The following is an 18,921-nucleotide window of genomic DNA, read 5'->3' on the forward strand; positions in this document are numbered from 1 at the left end:
TCACGAATGGAATGATACGACTACAAAGAAGCCTTGTCTTGAGAAAATGAACTCCAATTTTATGTAATACATACCCTTTGCATGGTCCTGTCTGTTGACATATAAGATATTGCAAGGACTACCCATTGCCCAGCTTGGGTTTTTGGTCTAGTGGTAATATCAGGAACATGCTTACACTGTCCTTACTAGCTATCATATATCTCCAGTGCTAGTTATAATACTCTAGACCAAAGGGGCCATTATTTCAACCCTATTCTGGTATACACTTTCCCTTCTGTCATTTTTGACTGCCACTGTTCGTAACGTGTCAAGCAATGACCATCATTGTCCTCCCAAACTCCCAGTATACTAGTATCCTACACCCCGAGAGCATCCAGTCCTAGCAGCTCACACGAAACGTAGTCCTTACCCAGAAATTAAGCTGTATATTATTAAATAATCCCCTGTGTCCCACGTTCTTATCTAACCTAATAAAATTCAGATCTAATACCTCTGGACCAACCACTCCCTCTGCTCCTCCTCACCTCCCAGACTCTTCAACTTCTGGCCCTCCAGCCTCTTCACGATGATATAGTTCGCGACGAGCTCCTTACCCAGCACATCCTGCAGCTCGGTGTCGGCTTCTAACGCGGTAAGACTCTCGGAGAGCGATTTGGGCAGCTGCGTTGTGATGCCGAGGTCTGAGCGCGCTGTCGGGGAGAGGGTTGCTGCGTCGTCTGGTTCATTCACAGTCATTAGTTAGGGATTATGTGTGGTAAAAGAAACAAGGAAGAAAGAACAGAAAAGGAAGAAAAGACAAGAATAGAAAAACAGGAGCGAGGATGCAGAGGAGAAAAGGGAAACTCACACAAACAATCCTTCACCGTCAACGGCATCCCCTTCTTCAAGCCTACTAAACCAGCACCCAAAAGGGCCGCCATCGCCAGATACATATTCGCCAACCCATCTAGACTCTTCACCTCCCAGTGCCCGGGACTGATCTTACGGATCGGGGTTTCGCGGTTCTGCGATCCCCACGCGACCCACTCGCTGCCGGCCCACAGACCGGACTGTACGCGATCGTAGCTAGCGTCTTGGGACAGCGTGAAGGCCACCAGTGCCGGGTAGTGGGCCATGATGCCCGCCAGGAAGGCGTCTTCCTGTGTGGGCGGGGTGATGGAGATGTGCGCGTGGGCGGCGGTGCCGGCGGCGGAGGGGATGGGGCGGGGGTGGAGGGTTGCGCGCAGGTTGTGTTTCTCGGCGACGTGCGTGACGATCTGGCGGGCTTGCAGGAGGGTGTCGATGGCGGCGAGGGGGGAAGCAGGCGGCAGGATGAATTCGAATTGGCCGGGGGCGGACTCGGCGTGGAATTGCTCCAGGTGGATGTCGACGGATTCGAGGGTTTCGGCGATTTCCTCGAGAATGGGGAGCAGGGCACGGGTGTCCGGGGTCATTTGGGACCAGGAGTGGTTGGAGACGCTGGGTGTGAAGGTACTAGGGTCGGAGGTGGAGGGTTTGAGGAAGATGACTTCGATTTCGAAGCCGCAGGTGACGGTGACGTTGTGGGAGTGTTGCAGAGTGTTGGTGAGGTTGTGGAGGAGGGAGCGAGGGCAGCCGGGGATATGTTGGTCGTGGTTGGTTTCGGACTGCCAGAAGGTCATGACAGAGGCGGATGGAGAGGATAGGCCGGCGTTGCGGCGCAGAGTGCCCAGGTCGGGCTGCATGTAGAACTGCCCGGTCACGGAGCCCTCGGGGGCCACGCAGTCGGACTGGATCATCCATTGCACGGCCAGGCAGATGCCGATGCGGCGCTGGCGGGCGACGATCTTGCGGAACTCACGCACGGGGAAGATGCGCACGCGCGTGGTGGCCGTGTAGTCGAGGAACTGCATCCAGATGTATTTGATATCGGGGTTGTCGCGCAGGAAGATGTCCAGCTGCGAGGTGGAGGACGAGGAGGGACGAGCGGAGAGAGAGAAGCTATCCGACGACAGGGTCTCGTTCAAAGCGTAAGCTCGGTTAGAATTATGGAACAGGATATCGGCCGCAGCAGAGCGCGCCTGCTGCAGGGAGAAGTCGCCATGCTGCACGTAGTTCACCAGCACTGTCTCCAGCGCATCACGGAACTGCACGTTGGCCAGCCAGAACGTCTCGGGGAAGAAATGCCCGTCCGTGCTCCACAGCAGGCGGTTCGTCGGCACGATCTCCAGTGCCTGTCGCACGATCGCCTCCTGGGCGTCGCGGCTGACCATGGGGAACACCTCTCCCAGGTCCAAGTAGACATTATCGTAGACACAGGCGAGATAGCCCGCCTCGCGCGTATACGGATACGCCGAATGCAGCAGCACAAAGTCCGCGCCGGTAAAGCGTGCCACCAGCGGCTGCAAGTACGCCGGGTTCGAGAACACCAGGTCGATATCGTTATCGCCTAGGCCGGTATGCAGCTGCAGCGGTTTGCGCACGCCCGCGGCCTGCACGAGCGACAGCAGCAGGCGCACCAGCCAGTCGTTCAGCGGCTTATCCTCGACCCGCGGGGATCCCTCGCGACGCAGATAGCGCGACAATGCGGCGATGACGATGGAGTCATCAGGGTCATCATGGGCCTGCACGTTCAACCCCGTTCGGTAGCACACGACGGACTTGAACCCCACGACGGCGGGGTCAGCAATGGCCTCGGCGATCTGCTGCTCGACGCCGTGGCGGAACTTCTGCCACACGTCACGCATGGCAGCATCGTCGTTGAAATCAGTCCCGCTACCCTGCAGCGTGCTGAGCGTGCGAGCCGCCAGCGCTTCGATACGCACGATGCGACGGGTGCGCGCAGCGGCGTAGCGGTCATGCCACGCATAGGGCTCGATGTCCTGGTCGGTGAGGAGATCATCCAGCAAGAAGGCGTGCGTGCCCTGCATACATCGCCGCACTAGGCCGTCGTAGTCGCGCTGCACATATTCATCCCGGGCCCGCTTCACGGCGTCCCAGTCAGCAGAGGCACAGCCATACAAACGCTGCAACTGGGCGGCGGCACGCCATAATGGCAAGCTGGTAGGAGCATTTTTCAGAGCAGTCCCTTGAGCCTCGGAGGTGATCTGTTCGAAGGGGTATTTGGCGTAATTACAGGCGGCCGATTGCGTCAACAGATTATGAGCATGGTTGTCAATGAGGGGGTGAGATTGAATGAGGTGGCGGAGAGAGGAGAGATCCATGATGAGGGAGTGGATCGAGATAGGGGAGGAGAAAGGGAGGAGAACAGAGAGAGAGGAGGATAGAGAGAGGAGAAAGGAGGATAGAGAGGAGCAGGATAAAGATGATAAAGATAGAGGGAGAGGGAAGATGAAGGGAGGGCGAGATCCGATCCCAGCAAATTCTCACATCACCACGCAGCCAGCAGCAAACCGCAGACGAGCACGTCGCAAATGTTGGGCGACCCGAATAGGCAGCTCGTTACCAGATCGGCTGTTGCATCGACTTCGCAGCGCCGTTCGAGACGTGAAGGGTATCGTCCACGAGAAGCGCTGCAGTCGCCAAGGAGCAATTGCCCCATTGATCGGGCGCTAGTCCGCATCGGGTGATGTCCACGAGCTGAGTCAGCGCTGACTCAGCGCGGATCGGATTAGATCTGCCCGATGCGGTTAGCGGATGTGCGGCTCCACCGCCTAAACTATTTTTAGCGGCGGATTTGCCGGCTTCCGATTCAGCCTGAACTACATTTGCTATACTATAGAATATAGCATACAGTATACCCTCCTTATGAACTGATGGTCAGTGTCCCCGTCTTCGTCACCAAATACTCCTCCACCGCCACCCCCAATCCACTCTCCTTGCCGTATCCCGACTCCTTCATCCCGCCAAACGGTGACTCCGCCGCCGACGAGTTGCCCGTGTTCATTCCGATCATGCCCGCCTCCAGACTCTCCAGCAGCCGCCACATGCGGTCGACGTTCTTCGTGAAGGCATAGCTTGCCAGTCCCATGCTGGTGTCGTTGGCCAGCTGCACCGCCTCCGCCTCCGTCTCGAACCGATACAGCGCCGCCACGGGCGCAAACGTCTCCTCGCGCGACACCAGCATGTCGCGCTTCATGCCCGTCAGAATGGTCGGCGCGAAGAAGTATCCGCGAGTGCCTTCCACGCGATGACCGCCCAGGATGACGTCCGCACCCAGTCGGCGCGCATCCTCCACCTGCTCCAGCGCCTTGTCGATGGCCCGCGGCGTCGTCAAGGATCCCATAGTTGTCCCCTCCGCCGCGCCATGTCCCACCACTAGCCGCTGCGTCCGCTCCTTCAGCAACCGCGCAAACTCGTCGTACACCCCCGCCTGCACATACACACGGTTCGCAGTGATACACGCCTGGCCGGCATGTCGCCACTTCAACGCCATCAGCTGCTCCAGCGCCTGCTCCAGGTCCGCATCGTCAAAGACCACGAACGGACAATTGCCGCCCAACTCCAGCGTCACCTTCTTCAGCCCATCTGCGCAGTGGCGCGCAATCAACTTTCCTACTCTCGTCGACCCCGTAAACGTCACCTTCTTAACCAAACTATGCCGACACAGCGCCTCGCTCAGCCCCGGCGTATTGTCCAAATCCGTCGTAAGCACATTCAACACCCCCGCGGGGAACCCCGCCCGCCGAGCAAGCTCCGCCAGCACTAGCGTCGACACCGGCGTCTCGGGGCTCGGCTTCACCACCATCGTGCACCCCGCTGCCAGCGCCGCCCCCGCCTTGCGCAGCACCATCGCGAGGGGAAAGTTCCAGGGGACCAGGGCGGCCGCGACGCCGATGGGCTGCTTGACGGTGAAGATGCGGCGGTTGGGCACCGACGAGACACTCACGCTGCCGTGCACGCGCTCCGCCTCGCCGGAGAACCACCACGTGAAGCTCGTGGCGTAGTCGATCTCGCCGTTCGCTTCGGCGAGCGGTTTCCCCGTCTCGTGCGTGATGATTTGCGCCAGGTCGGGCTTGGCGGCCCGGATGAGCCGGTCCCATTCGAGGAGCCACTGGGCGCGTTGGCGCGGCGTCGTGTGTCGGTAGGTCTGGAAGGCTGAGTGCGCGGCTTGCACGGCGGCCTCGACGTCGGCGGCGGTGTTGTTGGGACAGCTGGCCCAGGGGGTGTCGGTTCCTGGGTCTGGGTTTGGTCAGTATGTGGTTGTATAGATGGAGGGGAGGGTGTGGAAGACTGGGGAGAGATATACCAAGGACGTCAAACCGTTTACCAGACTGGGCCTGCACCCAGTTATTACCGACGAAGGAGTCGAAATGCAGCAGGTCGGGGTTTTCGAGCTGTCAGAAATCAGTCGAGGTTAGTATCACCTTCACTAAGGCTTCAAGATAGCCCAGGGTAAGCATACCTTGAAGGGCAGCTGGTATTGAGCCATGGTGATAGTATCTTCACTTGCGATGATGACTAGAGATGAATGCTAGAGATACCAAGACTAACGATAATCAAGAAGTTGGAGCTGAATCAAGAAAAAGAGAGAAAAGCGCCGAGAAGCGCAATAAATACAGCGATGCCGATCAACCCCGCATCCATCGGCTCTCGGTTCGTCTGCCAGCATCATCCTGCATATCGTGTAACTTCATCTGTACGATGTTCCTCAGCTCCTCCTCTCCCTCGCCATTTCCTCCTCTTCAAATTCTCTTCGACCACTCACCAAATCCATCTCGCTCGCTTTCACCCGTTTCGTCCGCCGAATAACTTTCCATGTACAGATATTCCCCAGATAAACCACAATCCCCAAATAACAGGTCAGGAACGACGAGAGCGTAAACTCGGGTATAAACGCATTATATCCTAGACTCCTGCATCAGAAATTGTACCACAAATCAATACACCCAGTTAAGCAGACATACCGTTAAAAAACGTAATCAGGATGGTCAGAGCCAACGCAAACCAGGCCCCGTAAGGCTGCAGTCGGTTCCGATACGGCATCTGCGAGCGATCGATCCCCTGTACCTTCATCCCATGGTTGAAGCACAGATACGACACGAGGATGTTGATCCAGTTGAGCGTTCCCAGAACCGTGACGAGATTGACGAGGTATCCGAAGACGGTGGACGAGGATTCGGCCACGTTCATGTAGGCCAAGAGGCAGAATAGGGACATCGCTGCGACGCCGTAGACCGGGACGCCGCGTTTTGTCGTGCGCATGAAAATTCGAGGAGCTTGGCCGTCCCGGGCGAGGGAGTAAAGGGTGCGTGTGCCTACGTAAACGTCTTGAGTTGGTCAGACATTAGTTGCTTCTATGAGATTGAACGACTGGTGAAGGGGGAAGGTACCGGTGTTCGCTGCGCTGATCACAAATATCAACAGCACCGCGTTCATGATGTCCGGCAACACTCCGATCCCAGCGAGTTGTATCGCAATCACATACGGCGAGGCTGCTGCGCTCGTCTTTGCATTAGTGGCCCCGACCAGTCGTTCGTCGTTATACGGGACGGTCATCCCCAGTAGTAGAACTCCAAGGATATAAAAGACGCAAATCCGCCACAGCGTGTGACTGACTGCTCGGGGGATGTTGCGACGGGGATTTGGCGTCTCGGCGAAGGCAGCACCAACAACTTCGGTGCCGGTGTAGGCAAAGCACGCCTGGACCATGCAGGCCCAAAATCCGAGGAACCTGCCTAGAAAGCCGGTGTAGATATATTCTGCAAACGCTCCTGGCTCGTTCCAGTACCGGAATCCGATGCGGTCATGCTTAGGTCCACCTCCGAGAGCGATGACGAGACAAGTTAGCATGGCTAACACAAGGCCGATAATCTTCAGGGAGGAGAGTATAAATTCGGATTCGCCAAAGCTGCCGACATGCAAGACCTAGAAATCTCACGTTACGCTGTATATCTAAACCAACTGGGGAGACAAGCACATACATTGGTTGAAATGACAAGGACCGCAAAAACGGTCACCCAGATGCCAACATTCAAGTCCGGCCGCCAGTACTGGATGATCAACCCAGCAGCAGTGAGGTTATTAGCCAACACCATGACATATTTGAAGAAATAGTTCCAGCCAGTTGCAAATCTTCGAGACATTAGAACCGGCCTCATTCAGAGCCAGAGACGCCTTACCCAAGTGCAGGATCCACAAAGCGCGATGCATAGCCGTTGAAACTTCGATCCATGGGCAAGAAGGCTGCCATCTCTCCCATCGCCGTCATGACGAAAAATATCACTGAGCCTGTGACCACATACGCGATGAACAGACTGGCAGGTCCGCCTCGCGAGAGGCCGGTACCAGAACCGATGATAAGACCGGTTCCGAGTGCCCCAGCAATCGCCAGCATGCTAACCTGGCGTGACTTGAAATCACGCCGAAGTTGAGGCGAAGGGTCTTCCATGACCCCTGCCTCTGTATCGCAGGTAGGCTGGCTGGGACTTTCATCTTTGGATTCATTGTCGGTGGCCATGGTTATAAAACTGGTCGAACGAAAACGATGGATTGGAATCGGATAGGGAGATGGTTCCCAATCACAGAAGAAGTTTCACAGTGATCGTTGATCGTAAATGCGCCATTTCCATGGGAATTATATGGATATCGAACGTCGTCACTAGCCCAGAACTCATACCAATTAATGGCCGGATAAGATAACGCCGATCAAAATCCCGCTTCGGAGGACGAAGTCCGCTCTTATCATCAAAGCAGACTAGTCATCCAAACCGCTGATTGGATTGACAGTGGAGACGCCAACGGAACGGTCGTCTCCGTCAATGGACGACGACTTACCGATTGGCTGATAGCAAAATCCGGGGTAAATTGTTGACGGAGTGGCAACTGCGCTGTAGCCCGAGCGCACTGCACGATGGCGGAGATGGTGCCGTAGGACGGACTATATCTTGACAGAATCGATCCACGTTCTGAGCGTGATTTTTATCTTCGTTGCAAGATAATCAGCCCTCAAGGAAAATCTCCTTTGTTAAACCCACACGATTACCAACCTTCAAGATGAGTCCCCATGTTGTCGCCGAGTCTTCCCTGAAAGACGACCAAAAAGATGTCCTATTCACAGATGACAAATTCGCATCGACCAACTCCGTTGACATGGAGAAATACCGAACCCTAGTTCCTGTGGCCGCCCGAGACGATGTCACCTACCTGAATGCATCCTTCCAACCTCCCATGAACCTGAGAGTGCGTGCAGCGTTGGACACATTTCTGGACCAGGCTGTACACGAAACCCATCCTAAGCCCGGCTGGCAGGGAACTGCGCAGCAGGCACAGGCAGGTCTGGCTGCCTACCTGAAAGTGCCCACGGAATCGGTTGTTTTCACTCGCGATACAACCGAAGGCCTGAACCTTTTTCAGCGATCTATCCCGTTCCAACAAGGCGACAACGTGGTGGTCTTGGATTCCGAACATCCAAATCACGCGTATGGATGGCTTGGACTAATTGATAAAGGCCTGGAAGTTCGTCGCGTCGAAACCAACGGGGATACCTTTGCCAATGCAGAAACGTATGCCCCGTTGGTGGATAGCCAGACCATTGCTATAGGCCTGTCGTCTATTATGTTCCACTCGGGGCAGATGAACGACATCAAGGATATATGCGAACGCTTCAGGCCCCAGGGAATCCATGTGTTGGTTGATATTACTCAACATGTTGGGGTCGCACCGATTGACCTGACCAGCTGGGGAGTATCGGTTGCTGCATTTGGCCTGCATAAAGGAATGGGCTGTCTCGGTGGCCTTGGTGGACTCTATATTCATCCTGATGTCTTGCCCTCGTTGAAAGGCACGCCACCCATTGTTGGAGCCGGGAGTATTGCCAATTTGCCAGCCTCCCTGGTTGCAAATCCAGATGTGCAGTACCATCCCAGCACACAGAGATATGGGCATTTGAATATTTCATTTATCTCTGCTATTTCTCTCAATGCGTCATTGAAGTTTCTCGCGAAGGAGATAGGTATGCAACGGATTGAGAGTCATCTTCGCAGTCTGGGTCGAGAAATGGCTATTCAACTGAAGCCTTTGGGTGTGGAAATTGTGGGAAGTGAACGAGCTGATCGACGAGCGCCACATCTCTATATCCTAAAGCTCCTTCACCCGGACTGGGTCGACCATTTTCAAAAAGAAAACATCATCGTGTCACACTACCGCTGCGGTGTCCGTGTCTCCTTTGGATTTTATAACAATCTTTCTGATGTTCGCAGTTTAGTAGCATCTATTGAACGCGGGTTGAAGAATGGTGTTCCTCGGAATTAAGCTTTTGTCAATGACCAGGATGTTGAAATATAGCCATGAATCTGAGTTGTTTGAGTAGTTTCAATTGATTTCTTGAAGTATTAGGCTGTGACTGTCCTGCTATGTCTCATCTCAATCCAGTAGATATCGAGAATGCGTGCGAGGGAATATGGTTGGTTGAGTGCCTAGGTCGCTAACATCAGGATTGTTCACCTAGCGAAAACCATCCTCGGAAGTCCCCAGTCATCTCGCATATATTGGATAGATCATCCCAATTCAAAGGGTCCGGGCTCTGACCAAGAAATAGCGAGTCCATGGGGTCAGCACCGTGAGGTATCGGTAAGTCGCCTATATCATTCCCCAATGGATCGGGCAGTGAAGACCAGGCTGGCATTCTGACAGTATAATTCTCTTGGAAGTTCTGCTCTGAACTCCGGGCAAGTACTAAAGGGTCTGGTAGAATGCCGTGAGACCCAGGAGCTGGTCCAGTAACCTCAAGTCTTTCAATGTCATCTGAAGACGAGTTTTGGTTCCTAGCAGAACTATCGTGACTCGAGTTTATATCCCGCCTTTCGGACGAAGAGTGGTTTATAGCATGTGCTTTCAATCTTGAATACGCTTCAGCAGCAATTTTGTAAACATGAGAGCATTCCGACAGTGTTTTCAGTAGAAAAGTATATCGCGGGTCTTCGGGAACACAGTCTGTAATTCTGTTAGCGGGTGTCATTTCGTGTATTTGACGACATACCTGATATCTTCTCCAGAGTGACTAAAGCCATGACCAAAGCGTATACAAAGATGAGCGGAGATGTTCTTATACCACGTTGATTGCGGAATTGACGAATCATTGCTATCACCGTGTTGCAGGATGATTCACAGATAGATTTTGAGGACACTTGGAATGAGGCATCGGTTCCTTGGGAGATAAAATGCCTATTGAGCGAAATGCAGATGCTGTGGTAGGTCAAGCTATACAGGTCAGATTATTGAATGCAGCATGATGGAGGAAGCACGGTGGCACTTACTGGAGAATTACAATGTGTTGCTGTAGAGGCTGATCTTGAGTAGTCCATTGGCTCCATTGGAGGTTAACAGGCAGGTCGACCATCCATCTATTCAGACGAATATTTAGATCATTAAGGCGCTGGCCATGAAAATTCAGCCCGCCACGACGTTCTTTGACAGAGAACATATCGGCCATGATGTCTTGGAAGGTGTTTCCTAATGCCACCGTATGATTAAAGGCTGCTGTCAACTGCGGTCGTTGAGCAGGATTTAATTCTGAATATTTGTCTGCAAGGTCTGATAGGCCGAACCATCGGTGCTCTGAGGGAAAGTCCCTATTCATTGTCCGACGATTAGTACTTAAGCATTGCTTGTCTGAGTGAATCTTACGGTAGTGGTTCGCTTGGCTGTACGGCAGCGTCTTTCTCGTTGAAATAAACCGGCCGTCCAAGGTATAGACTCATGAATCTGAGTCGATTAGCATTGAGTTTAATTTTTCTTGCTTCGGCTTACTTATCGGCGACGTAGCACCCCCAGTAGATCCTTCGTCTTATCTCGATATCCTCGGGCGTAGCGATCGTCTGGTCTTGAGATACCCAGTGTATTGGGTCTCTATGGAACCCAATATCTTCTCCCATTCGAAATGACATACCTGAAACTGCTTAGCGCACGAAATTCTGCTGTACATGCAAACCTACCAGCAAAAATCCAACCCTTGGAAGCATTCCCCTGCCCAATTTCATAAAATGCGAGACAGAGAAGCGCCTGGATGGTCGTTGGATGTGATCGCGACAGTTCATATGTGACAATAATTTCCTCGGCACATTTAGCCAGAACGTGGGCTTTGTCACAAACGGACGAGTCCGTCGAATGCGCTGCGCCGAGCGCACAGATGGCATATAGCAAAGGATATGACCAGTACTTCCCGTCGTGCGCATTTTCAAAATAATCACTCAGAAAGGCTTCACGATAGACGAACATCATCTGCGGGTACTGGTAGAGGAAGAACAGAGGTAAACAGGAGTGGACCAGCGCGCTATTGACTCCCAATGTCAGGGCTAGTCGCATCTTACTCCCGTCATCAATGTGAGCGATCGCGTTGCTCGCTTTCATCCGTTTCTGGCATTTTGTCCTCTGGTCCACGTACATACTGGTCGGACCGTGGTATTGCAAGGAGTCTATATAGGGTCAGAGTCTGTATAGTGGAGACGATAAGAGCCGTACCTGACTGTTCAGATGTAATAAGCACACTATTATGAGGAGCTGGCTGTTCCACATTTGAGGGCGTAAAGATGTCACCCCCATGGCTTTCGCAGGAGACCTCCCGGAGAAGAGCATCTCGTTCCGATGTAGAGCTAGCTTTGAGTTTCCGAACAAATGACTCGTACCAGGCCAGTCGAGTCTCCAAGGCCTGCAGATACTTTTGAGGTACTGGAGGGCGGCGCGTGTCACCATTGCGATATTCGCATTGATGACCGGAGTTTGTGCAATTACCACATGGTTGCTTCCGACTGCATTTTATCTGTACTGTCAGTCGAGAAAGATGATTCTGTTCTCGCAGGACACACCTTGCGGGTCTGGCATCTCTTGCACCTGATAGCCTGTCAGTCAAGTCTGTATCCAAGAAATGAAATCCCACGTACGAAAGTCGTTTGAGCGTTTCCATTATGCTTAAAAGATTTCTCGATGCATATCACCTATCAGATCAATGTATTCGCATTGGGGAATGCTGAGAAGCAAGAGGACATAGAAATGAATCAGAAGGTTGAAGGATGAGTGATTGGAGTAGTTTGGAGAAGCGGGGATTGGCACTGGTGATAGCGGTCCTGGACTTACCCCGGACCACCTGATCTAGCCAGCGCCGTCACCAAGCATTCACAGGGATAAACTTGATGATATCATGGCTATATAAAGACGGTGTAGAAGTACACAAAAAGTTCATTTAGAAATATATCACCAACGCCAGCAACCGGATCTCGGTATGGCAAGCCCGAACGAACTACACCAACTTGAGGGACTTTTGAGGCAAATTTGCCCAACAAAAAATAAACATCACGGTAACAAGACCACACAAGTGAAGAAGAGTAGATAACAAAAGCTTGTAGTGTCGAAAACAAAAAAATGGACTCTGAGGGAATCGAACCCCCGATCTCCCGTAATTTCACATGTATATGCAAAACGGGCGCTATACCCCTAAGCCAAGAGCCCAGTTGATATGTTATGTAACCAAAATATATGAGCCACAATATAACCGTCTTACAATTAACTATCACGTGAGCATTCCTCAGTCCAACAAAACAAACAAACAGCGACGGGAGTCCTCGGTATCGCATCGCATCGCATCCATCGCATCGAACTCACCACCCCGGGAATCAACACAATGGACCCAACGGAAGACCCCCAAAACATGGAAGAGGAGCTAGACTCCGACATTACGTCCATTCGCGCAGAGAGTCCGTCCCTCTCCCTCCCTTACCTCCAACACCCCCAAACCAAACCAACTAACCCATCGACCGCAGTCCGAACCCTCCAACGCCGCAAACGCCTCTTAGCAAGCAGCATCCTCTCGTCGAGCGAGTTCCAAAAACGCGTAAAATCCCTCTCCGCGCCGTCTCTCACCTCGCTGGCCAAAAAGCTCTCCCCGCTACTCACCGACGCCGAGAACCACGCCGACGTGAATCACCACCGCATCGCGTTCTCCGCCACCAGCTTCCCGTTCAAAGACCCCGATCCGAACGCTCGCGATCAGAATCTGCTTGGGCTGCGCATCGATCTGTGTCAGCGGGACGGGCGGTTCGTGAAGCCGTATTATGTGCTTTTGAAGCGGGTAGAGAGTGGGAAGGAGAACGGGGAGAAAAGGTTGAAGGTGCATAGGCATACGATACCGGCATTTATTCCGATGGAGAGTTTAGAGAGGGTTTATTTGCCGGGGGCGAGTTCGGGTTCTGCGACGGAGGGAGGGGAGAGGGGGGATGATGTTGCGGCGATGAAGGCGCGGCAAAAAGCTACCAAGCCGAGAAAGCAAGATCTGCAGGGTCTGGTGCGCGAATTGCGCCGACAGCTGGTGGCGTGGCAATTGCGCGTGGATGCGATTGGGCTTTTGCGAGAGACGCTGGGGGTTGTTCGACGGGGGGTGGACGACTATCAAGACGACGACGGGGTGTGGGAGCGGAATTTCCTGAACCATAAAGAGGAGACGAGGCTGGAGGCGAATGATCTGGGGATTGTCTCGTTGGGCCCTACGGCGCTGGAGGCTGTGTATGTGCGTGTGGAATGGGCGAGTGGGCAGGTGGGACGATTCAAGATCTCGAATTCGGGGATTGTGGAACGCGCGGTGGTGATTGGGGACAATGGACGGGATAAAGCGTTGGAGGTTGCGCTGACGGGGGGAAATGCGAGAGTGGAAACGGTTCTCGACCGGCTCAAGAAGCATGCTGAAGCTAAAGCGTGAATGCTGTTTGAATTTGGATTTACATGGGCTGGCTTGATTACCATGCGATGATACCCCGAAGCCTCCCAGGACCTTACTATCTAATTGAACTAATTGTCTTGAAACAAATCTAATATTGCATTGAGCTGTTGAATCTATATAAACCCCCGGGAACGTCCAGAACAAGAAGAAAAGAAAAAAAAAGGGTAATGTAGTATGCACAAGAATTCAAATCAGAGATCCGCCGAAAATGTATATATAATGCCCGCTCCAAAGCACAGCAGAAAAATGGAACGAAAGATAATTACAAAATGTAGTAAGATCTGCCAACCTTGGCTTCGGGCGAAAAGAAAAAGGTATTATGCCAGGGAGGAAAGAGGGTAGATATGTGTAGGTAAATGCAAGGATGTATGAATGCTTATGAGAAACCGCCAAAGAAGAGAAACGCAAAGAACGGGGGGTATCACGTAGGAGAGACATCAAATCGTAAATTCAAAGCACCGACCCCTCTCTCTTCTGGTGCGTATGTTCCTCATCGCCGCTGCTCGACTCGGTGTGGTCGGTGACGCAGATGGCCGAGTCCCGCGTGTCGTAGTGCGAGTCGCTGAAGGACAGCGGAGGTAACGGGCCGTAGGGCTGCTTGTGTTGCAGTTCGAGTTTCTTTCGCACAATGGCTTCCTCGAGGTTCCACCGATGGTGTAGTCGGGTTTTCTTTGCGTCGAAGGCTTGTATCACGGCCATTTCTTCTTGCTGATGCCCGCTCTGGAGCCGCGCAAATCCCAAGGCGTGCTTGTCAATGAGATCGTCCAGTTCCCGCTCCATGCGAGCGATCGCCTCCTGGAGTCTTATCTCTTGTCGGTCGCGGAGGACCTTGATCTTCGATTCGTGCAGTTGGTCCATGGAGTCACGGTCACGATATTCCTGGGCCAGCTGGGCTTTATGTTGCGCCGTGAACTGGCGAGTAGGTGGTGATGGCATCTCGGGCGCGGACGAAGGTCCGGCTTGAGGTGAGGAGGGAGGGCTGGCGTTGTTGAAGAATCCTTCCATGTATTTGATCCGTGTACGTGAATTGACTTTGGCGCGTTCAAACTCCCGCATTTGGTCCATTTCCACCGTCAGTTGTCTTTCTTCCATCCGAACGGCGGCGGCCGAATTCTAGGAAAAGAGTAAGTATTTTGCAGAAGTGACACGAACCCAAGGAATACTGACCTTTTCACGTTTTTGTTCTTCCATCTTCTTGTTCTCGGCGAGCGTATCGGCTACGGTCGCCTGCTGTTTCTGTCGCAGCTCACGCATGAACACGTCTTGGTAGGTGAGGTGCCGGTTCCGCTCCATCTGGTGGGCTTCGCGCATTTGCTGCAGCTCCTCACTGTCAAGGCTCCTCTGCAGGGACTCGTTGTCAAACACGGGAATCTCCAGCTTCAGCACTTTATTCTCGCCATCGGACCGAGGCGTCTCATCGGGCTTGGTCTCCAGATAGACCCGATTCTTCCCATCATTCTTCGCAACCATGACCTGCGCCGCCGGGGGCAGGAGAACCGCCGACGGAGACCGCCTTTTTCGAAAGTGGATTTTATCAATCGCCGACTTGATGCTCGATTTCCTCCGCTCCTTCTTCTCGCTGGACCCCACGCTCAGAAAGGAGTGACGCTGGCCCGCCGTCCGCCCAGCCAGGCTCTCTAGACCATGCGCCAGTCTCCCTTCGCTCGAGCTAAAAGACGTCGGGCGGGTGGACAGGGAAGCGATCGATCGGGTACTGCCGCATTTGGTGGGATCGGAAGACAGGGTGAACTCGGACAGCGAGGAAGCGACCTGGTCGAGGGGCGGGGCTTCGTTGATCGGAGTCTCGCACACCGAGTTGCGATCGGTCGAGGAGCCCGAGGACAGGATCGGGGAGGAGAGGTCGACCATACCGGAGGCAATCGACGCGGCTAGCGATGCCAGCACCTCGATCTCCGGCACTTGCAACCCCAGCTGGCGCGCTTCGTCGACCAATTTCTGCTCCTGCGACAGCTCGGCTTCCTCGGACGGCAGGCCGAGGACGTCATGGCGGTATTGACCATCGTCGAAGTCGATTGTTTTCACCGACTCCATCGTCATAATGCAATTGTGGTACCGGTCACTCCCCCAGCGCACATGGAGCGCATGAATCAGTCGAACAGAGATACGGGCCGGGAGGGATGGTTCCCAGTGAAATCTTTAGATAGGAAATAAAAAACAAAAACGGAAACGAGAAGAAAAAAAGTGAGAGCAGAAAACGGGCGGAAATAAATTCAGGGGCACGTGTCGCAAGATAATAATAGACTCGTCCACGGTACTTGAAGCACGGTGGACGAGAAGTAGGTGCTCTTGAGCAGCATCCGACTTGCGGGGAGGGAAAACGCGCTGGGAAAAAAGAAGGCACGGAAAAGAAGGAAAGGAGAACGAAGTGGAGGAGGGAGGAGCAACTAAAACGATGACTTTTATGCGGCCGAAAGAAGCGCCAGAGAAGGGGAAAGGATGAATGGACAACCTGATTTGGGCCTTCATCTTCGACCCACGACCCGCCTGACCGAATCATTAACTAAGAGGAGACTAACGGAGTGTCTAACCATGGGGCCACGATTAATCAGAAATCCTCCGAGGATCGAGATGATGTTCTGACCGGCGGTGGAGACATGGAGAATGCGCATCTTTTCCGACGTCCAGGATAATTACTCCGTGTGTAGATTCGCGATGTCGACTGACTACACTGAAAGACAGAATGACAGCAGACATCCATGGATGGTCAACGGTGCCAACGCCTCCGGAGACACCCCTTTGGGCAATTAGGGCCTAGGGCAGACAGCCCCGGACCGTCCCGGCGTTGAGAAGCCGCGGTTTCAGCCATGCTTCACCATGGACACCCCTCAGGCACTGGAAATAATGAGGATTGTCCCTGGTCCACTGTTCCTCACGTTGTTGGCGGGTTGATCTTCAGGGTGTTGTCCCTGCTGGACTGGTTCGTTCGCCTACTACGTACAGTGACACTCAGTACTACCAAGTATATACTATTGCGATTGTCTATCTGTACATACAACTATCCCCGAGTCTAACCCCCGACCAGGATTCAAGCTAGTCGCAAACCATTTCTGACTCGCAGCCTCGTCGCCAGAAATGAAACCGAGTCAATTTCAGGCACAGGGCGAATCATGAATAATAACTGAATACGGAGTATTCACCGCAAGTTCACCGCGGTGGGGAAACGGTGGAGAATAGGAGTTGAGGAGGCAAAAAGAAAAAGAAAAGAAGCACCAAGAACAAAAAATGAAAAATGAAAAACAAAAATGAAATAAAAAGAAATAAAATAAGCGACTTCAACGGTGTAGAACGGTAGAACCAACCCTACCATGGCATTATTTTAGCGTGCCAACATGCTAATGGCCATCTCATACGCCTTCTCTTTGGCGTCCCCCTGGACAGTCCCCGCCGCCGCCCTCTTATCCCAACCGTGGTTACACCCTCGCATCCTTTGGCACACCACATGGCGACCGGGTTCTTGCTCGATTTTAGCTGCCAGCTCTTCGGCTTCTCCCGCCAGACTGTCACCGCCCGCCGTGACCACCAGGATGTTATCCGGGAATCGCTCGGCCTGCGCGTAGTACGGTGAAATCCGCGGATCCCGGGCATCCACGGAGGAGGGGATGTAGCAGCTATTGAAGATCCGAGCCACCAGGGGTGGGATCGGTTTCCCCTCAGGATCCGGGAACGTCTTCTTGGCTGGCTCCGTGTGCAGGTCCAGGACAGGGTAGAAGGCGAGGACGGATCGGAACGTTTCTCGCGCGAAGAGAGTCGACGACGCCCCCAGGGCGAGGTTTCCGCCCGCGCTGAACCCAGAGATGGCTACCCGGGACAGATCAAAGTCGCTCGGTCGTTCGAGGACCCAATTAACGGCGTCCTCGACATCGTTGAGCGCCGCGGGGAACGGATTCTCGGGCGCCAGGCGGTACTGAATGTCCAGCACCGTGTACGGAGTTTCGCGGCTCACTTTCTGGCAGAACTCCTCGTCGCTACCGTGCTGCGGGAGGATAAAGCCTGACCCGTGGAAATTGAGGAGCACAGGGGCCGGAGTTGGTGCTGACGTCGATCTATAGAGGTGCGCTTTGATCGTTCTCTCGGCGTCCCGGGATTGGATTTGCAAGACGTCATTGGGATTCACCACGAGCTCCCTCCGCATGAGGTATCTGAACAGGACGGCAAACAATTTTTGCCAGAGGTAGGAAAACGAAAACATGATTGGCTACGCTGAATCCTTCGGCAGTTAGGAATTGATGATGCCAATCGCGCACGGGTCCCAGAAAGGGGGAGTTGGAGAAATGTCGACGCTCTGAATCTGAATCAGATTTTCGGATTGTCAACGGCTTTTTTGGCACGCGTGAGGAGTGCAGAAAGACGAGTTTCACATCGGCCGATCGCACGCGATGACGCTCCAATTGAGAACTTGGTATCCCGGCGCGGTGGATTGTTGCCCGCCTAGGGCGAAACTAGGGGTGGTAGTCAATTCGAAACCAAGCTGAGGTCCACTCGACGCGTGGAAAATAAGGTCTGAAGTTGCTCATCAACTGAACCATCAACGGTAACCAGTGGTCATCTTCGTGGGGATAGGAGAATGATAGTCATTAGTCTCCGGTGGCTCCGCATTGTGTGCATATTGAACTCGGCAGTCGGGCGGTGATTTCATGGGTCGCAGTGCCGAGAAGCCAGTGCCGCGTCTCTTTCTACGTCCTCCGTAGTAAAGCGTCACCTCCAGGCAGCGACTGAATTTCCTATCGTACGGAGTAGATTTTGGTTCTGTCTCCCCTTTTCTGGCTGAGGGTAAGGTACGGGGTACTTTCGTCGCTGATTGACATCACCCAGCTCCACCGGATTGATTCCCTGCAAAACTGTTGGTCGCAGGCATTGCCGTGCGATCCCCGAGCGCAGCTTCGGCTGACTTGCTTCTGCGTGCCTCCTACGGAGTATTCGGACCTGAATGCTTTGGGTGAGGCTGTTTTGCGCTAATGTACAGTAGCTGTCATGCTCCTCATCCGCTCAAAACTCCGTACTCTGTATGTCTGTCCGCGCTCGACCTATTGCATATGCTCTATGAGGATGGATGCTTATATGCGGTGATATATCATGCCTTGCAGGCTGACATGGGGTCTCACAAGGAGAGTTCTTGTCGTTTATTGTCATGCGTACGGGGAAATTGCTTCATGATAAAAATTTGCCAATTTATGTATCTAAAAATGGCTGGTGATATATATCTTTGTGACCTCTCGGCAGGAAGCAAGCCTTAACCTCATCGAACTTCTATATTTTACGGAGCATAGTGTTTA

At 53.3% G+C, this 18,921-nt stretch overlaps 7 protein-coding genes and 1 non-coding gene across 8 annotated transcripts; 2 read left to right on the top strand and 6 right to left on the bottom strand.

Moving 5' to 3' along the window:
- Positions 1-413: 413 nt before the first annotated feature.
- Positions 414-3,456, bottom strand: fluG (extracellular developmental signal biosynthesis protein FluG). Its single transcript, XM_024846443.1, has 2 exons — positions 848-3,456; positions 414-716 (listed from the first exon to the last, which is right to left on the bottom strand). The coding sequence occupies exons 1-2, from the start codon at positions 3,180-3,182 to the stop codon at positions 484-486; spliced, it is 2,568 nt and encodes an 855-aa protein (XP_024707836.1). The 5' UTR covers positions 3,183-3,456; the 3' UTR covers positions 414-483.
- A 264-nt stretch (positions 3,457-3,720) lies between these two features.
- Positions 3,721-5,413, bottom strand: P170DRAFT_378403 (NAD-dependent succinate-semialdehyde dehydrogenase). The gene is made up of 3 exons (XM_024845446.1): positions 5,324-5,413; positions 5,168-5,255; positions 3,721-5,100 (listed from the first exon to the last, which is right to left on the bottom strand). Exons 1-3 carry the CDS (start codon positions 5,348-5,350, stop codon positions 3,725-3,727), a joined length of 1,491 nt encoding a protein of 496 aa, XP_024707837.1. The 5' UTR covers positions 5,351-5,413; the 3' UTR covers positions 3,721-3,724.
- Positions 5,414-5,459: 46 nt separating this feature from the next.
- Positions 5,460-7,534, bottom strand: P170DRAFT_105968 (dicarboxylic amino acid permease). The gene is made up of 5 exons (XM_024842292.1): positions 7,041-7,534; positions 6,843-6,993; positions 6,252-6,786; positions 5,826-6,188; positions 5,460-5,766 (listed from the first exon to the last, which is right to left on the bottom strand). Exons 1-5 carry the CDS (start codon positions 7,376-7,378, stop codon positions 5,570-5,572), a joined length of 1,584 nt encoding a protein of 527 aa, XP_024707838.1. The 5' UTR covers positions 7,379-7,534; the 3' UTR covers positions 5,460-5,569.
- A 476-nt stretch (positions 7,535-8,010) lies between these two features.
- Positions 8,011-9,171, top strand: P170DRAFT_402789 (PLP-dependent transferase; the record flags this gene model as incomplete). The annotated part of the gene is made up of 1 exon (XM_024846444.1): positions 8,011-9,171. The coding sequence occupies one exon, from the start codon at positions 8,011-8,013 to the stop codon at positions 9,169-9,171; it is 1,161 nt and encodes a 386-aa protein (XP_024707839.1).
- A 3,106-nt stretch (positions 9,172-12,277) lies between these two features.
- On the bottom strand, positions 12,278-12,363 carry P170DRAFT_t63. Its single transcript has one exon. It is a non-coding gene; the product is annotated as a tRNA-Ala (tRNA).
- Positions 12,364-12,500: 137 nt separating this feature from the next.
- P170DRAFT_402791 (uncharacterized protein) lies at positions 12,501-13,725 on the top strand. Its single transcript, XM_024846445.1, has 2 exons — positions 12,501-12,608; positions 12,675-13,725. Exons 1-2 carry the CDS (start codon positions 12,536-12,538, stop codon positions 13,604-13,606), a joined length of 1,005 nt encoding a protein of 334 aa, XP_024707840.1. The 5' UTR covers positions 12,501-12,535; the 3' UTR covers positions 13,607-13,725.
- A 352-nt stretch (positions 13,726-14,077) lies between these two features.
- P170DRAFT_472427 (uncharacterized protein) lies at positions 14,078-15,685 on the bottom strand (the record flags this gene model as incomplete). The annotated part of the gene is made up of 2 exons (XM_024852948.1): positions 14,078-14,740; positions 14,795-15,685. The coding sequence occupies 2 exons, from the start codon at positions 15,683-15,685 to the stop codon at positions 14,078-14,080; spliced, it is 1,554 nt and encodes a 517-aa protein (XP_024707841.1).
- A 1,172-nt stretch (positions 15,686-16,857) lies between these two features.
- Positions 16,858-18,086, bottom strand: P170DRAFT_434264 (putative esterase/lipase). The gene has a single exon (XM_024848675.1). The coding sequence runs from the start codon at positions 17,835-17,837 to the stop codon at positions 16,965-16,967; it is 873 nt and encodes a 290-aa protein (XP_024707842.1). The 5' UTR covers positions 17,838-18,086; the 3' UTR covers positions 16,858-16,964.
- Between the last annotated feature and the right edge of the window lie 835 nt (positions 18,087-18,921).

This window comes from Aspergillus steynii (genome assembly GCF_002849105.1).
Source record: "Aspergillus steynii IBT 23096 chromosome Unknown P170scaffold_2, whole genome shotgun sequence".
NCBI classification, from domain to species: domain Eukaryota; kingdom Fungi; phylum Ascomycota; class Eurotiomycetes; order Eurotiales; family Aspergillaceae; genus Aspergillus; species Aspergillus steynii.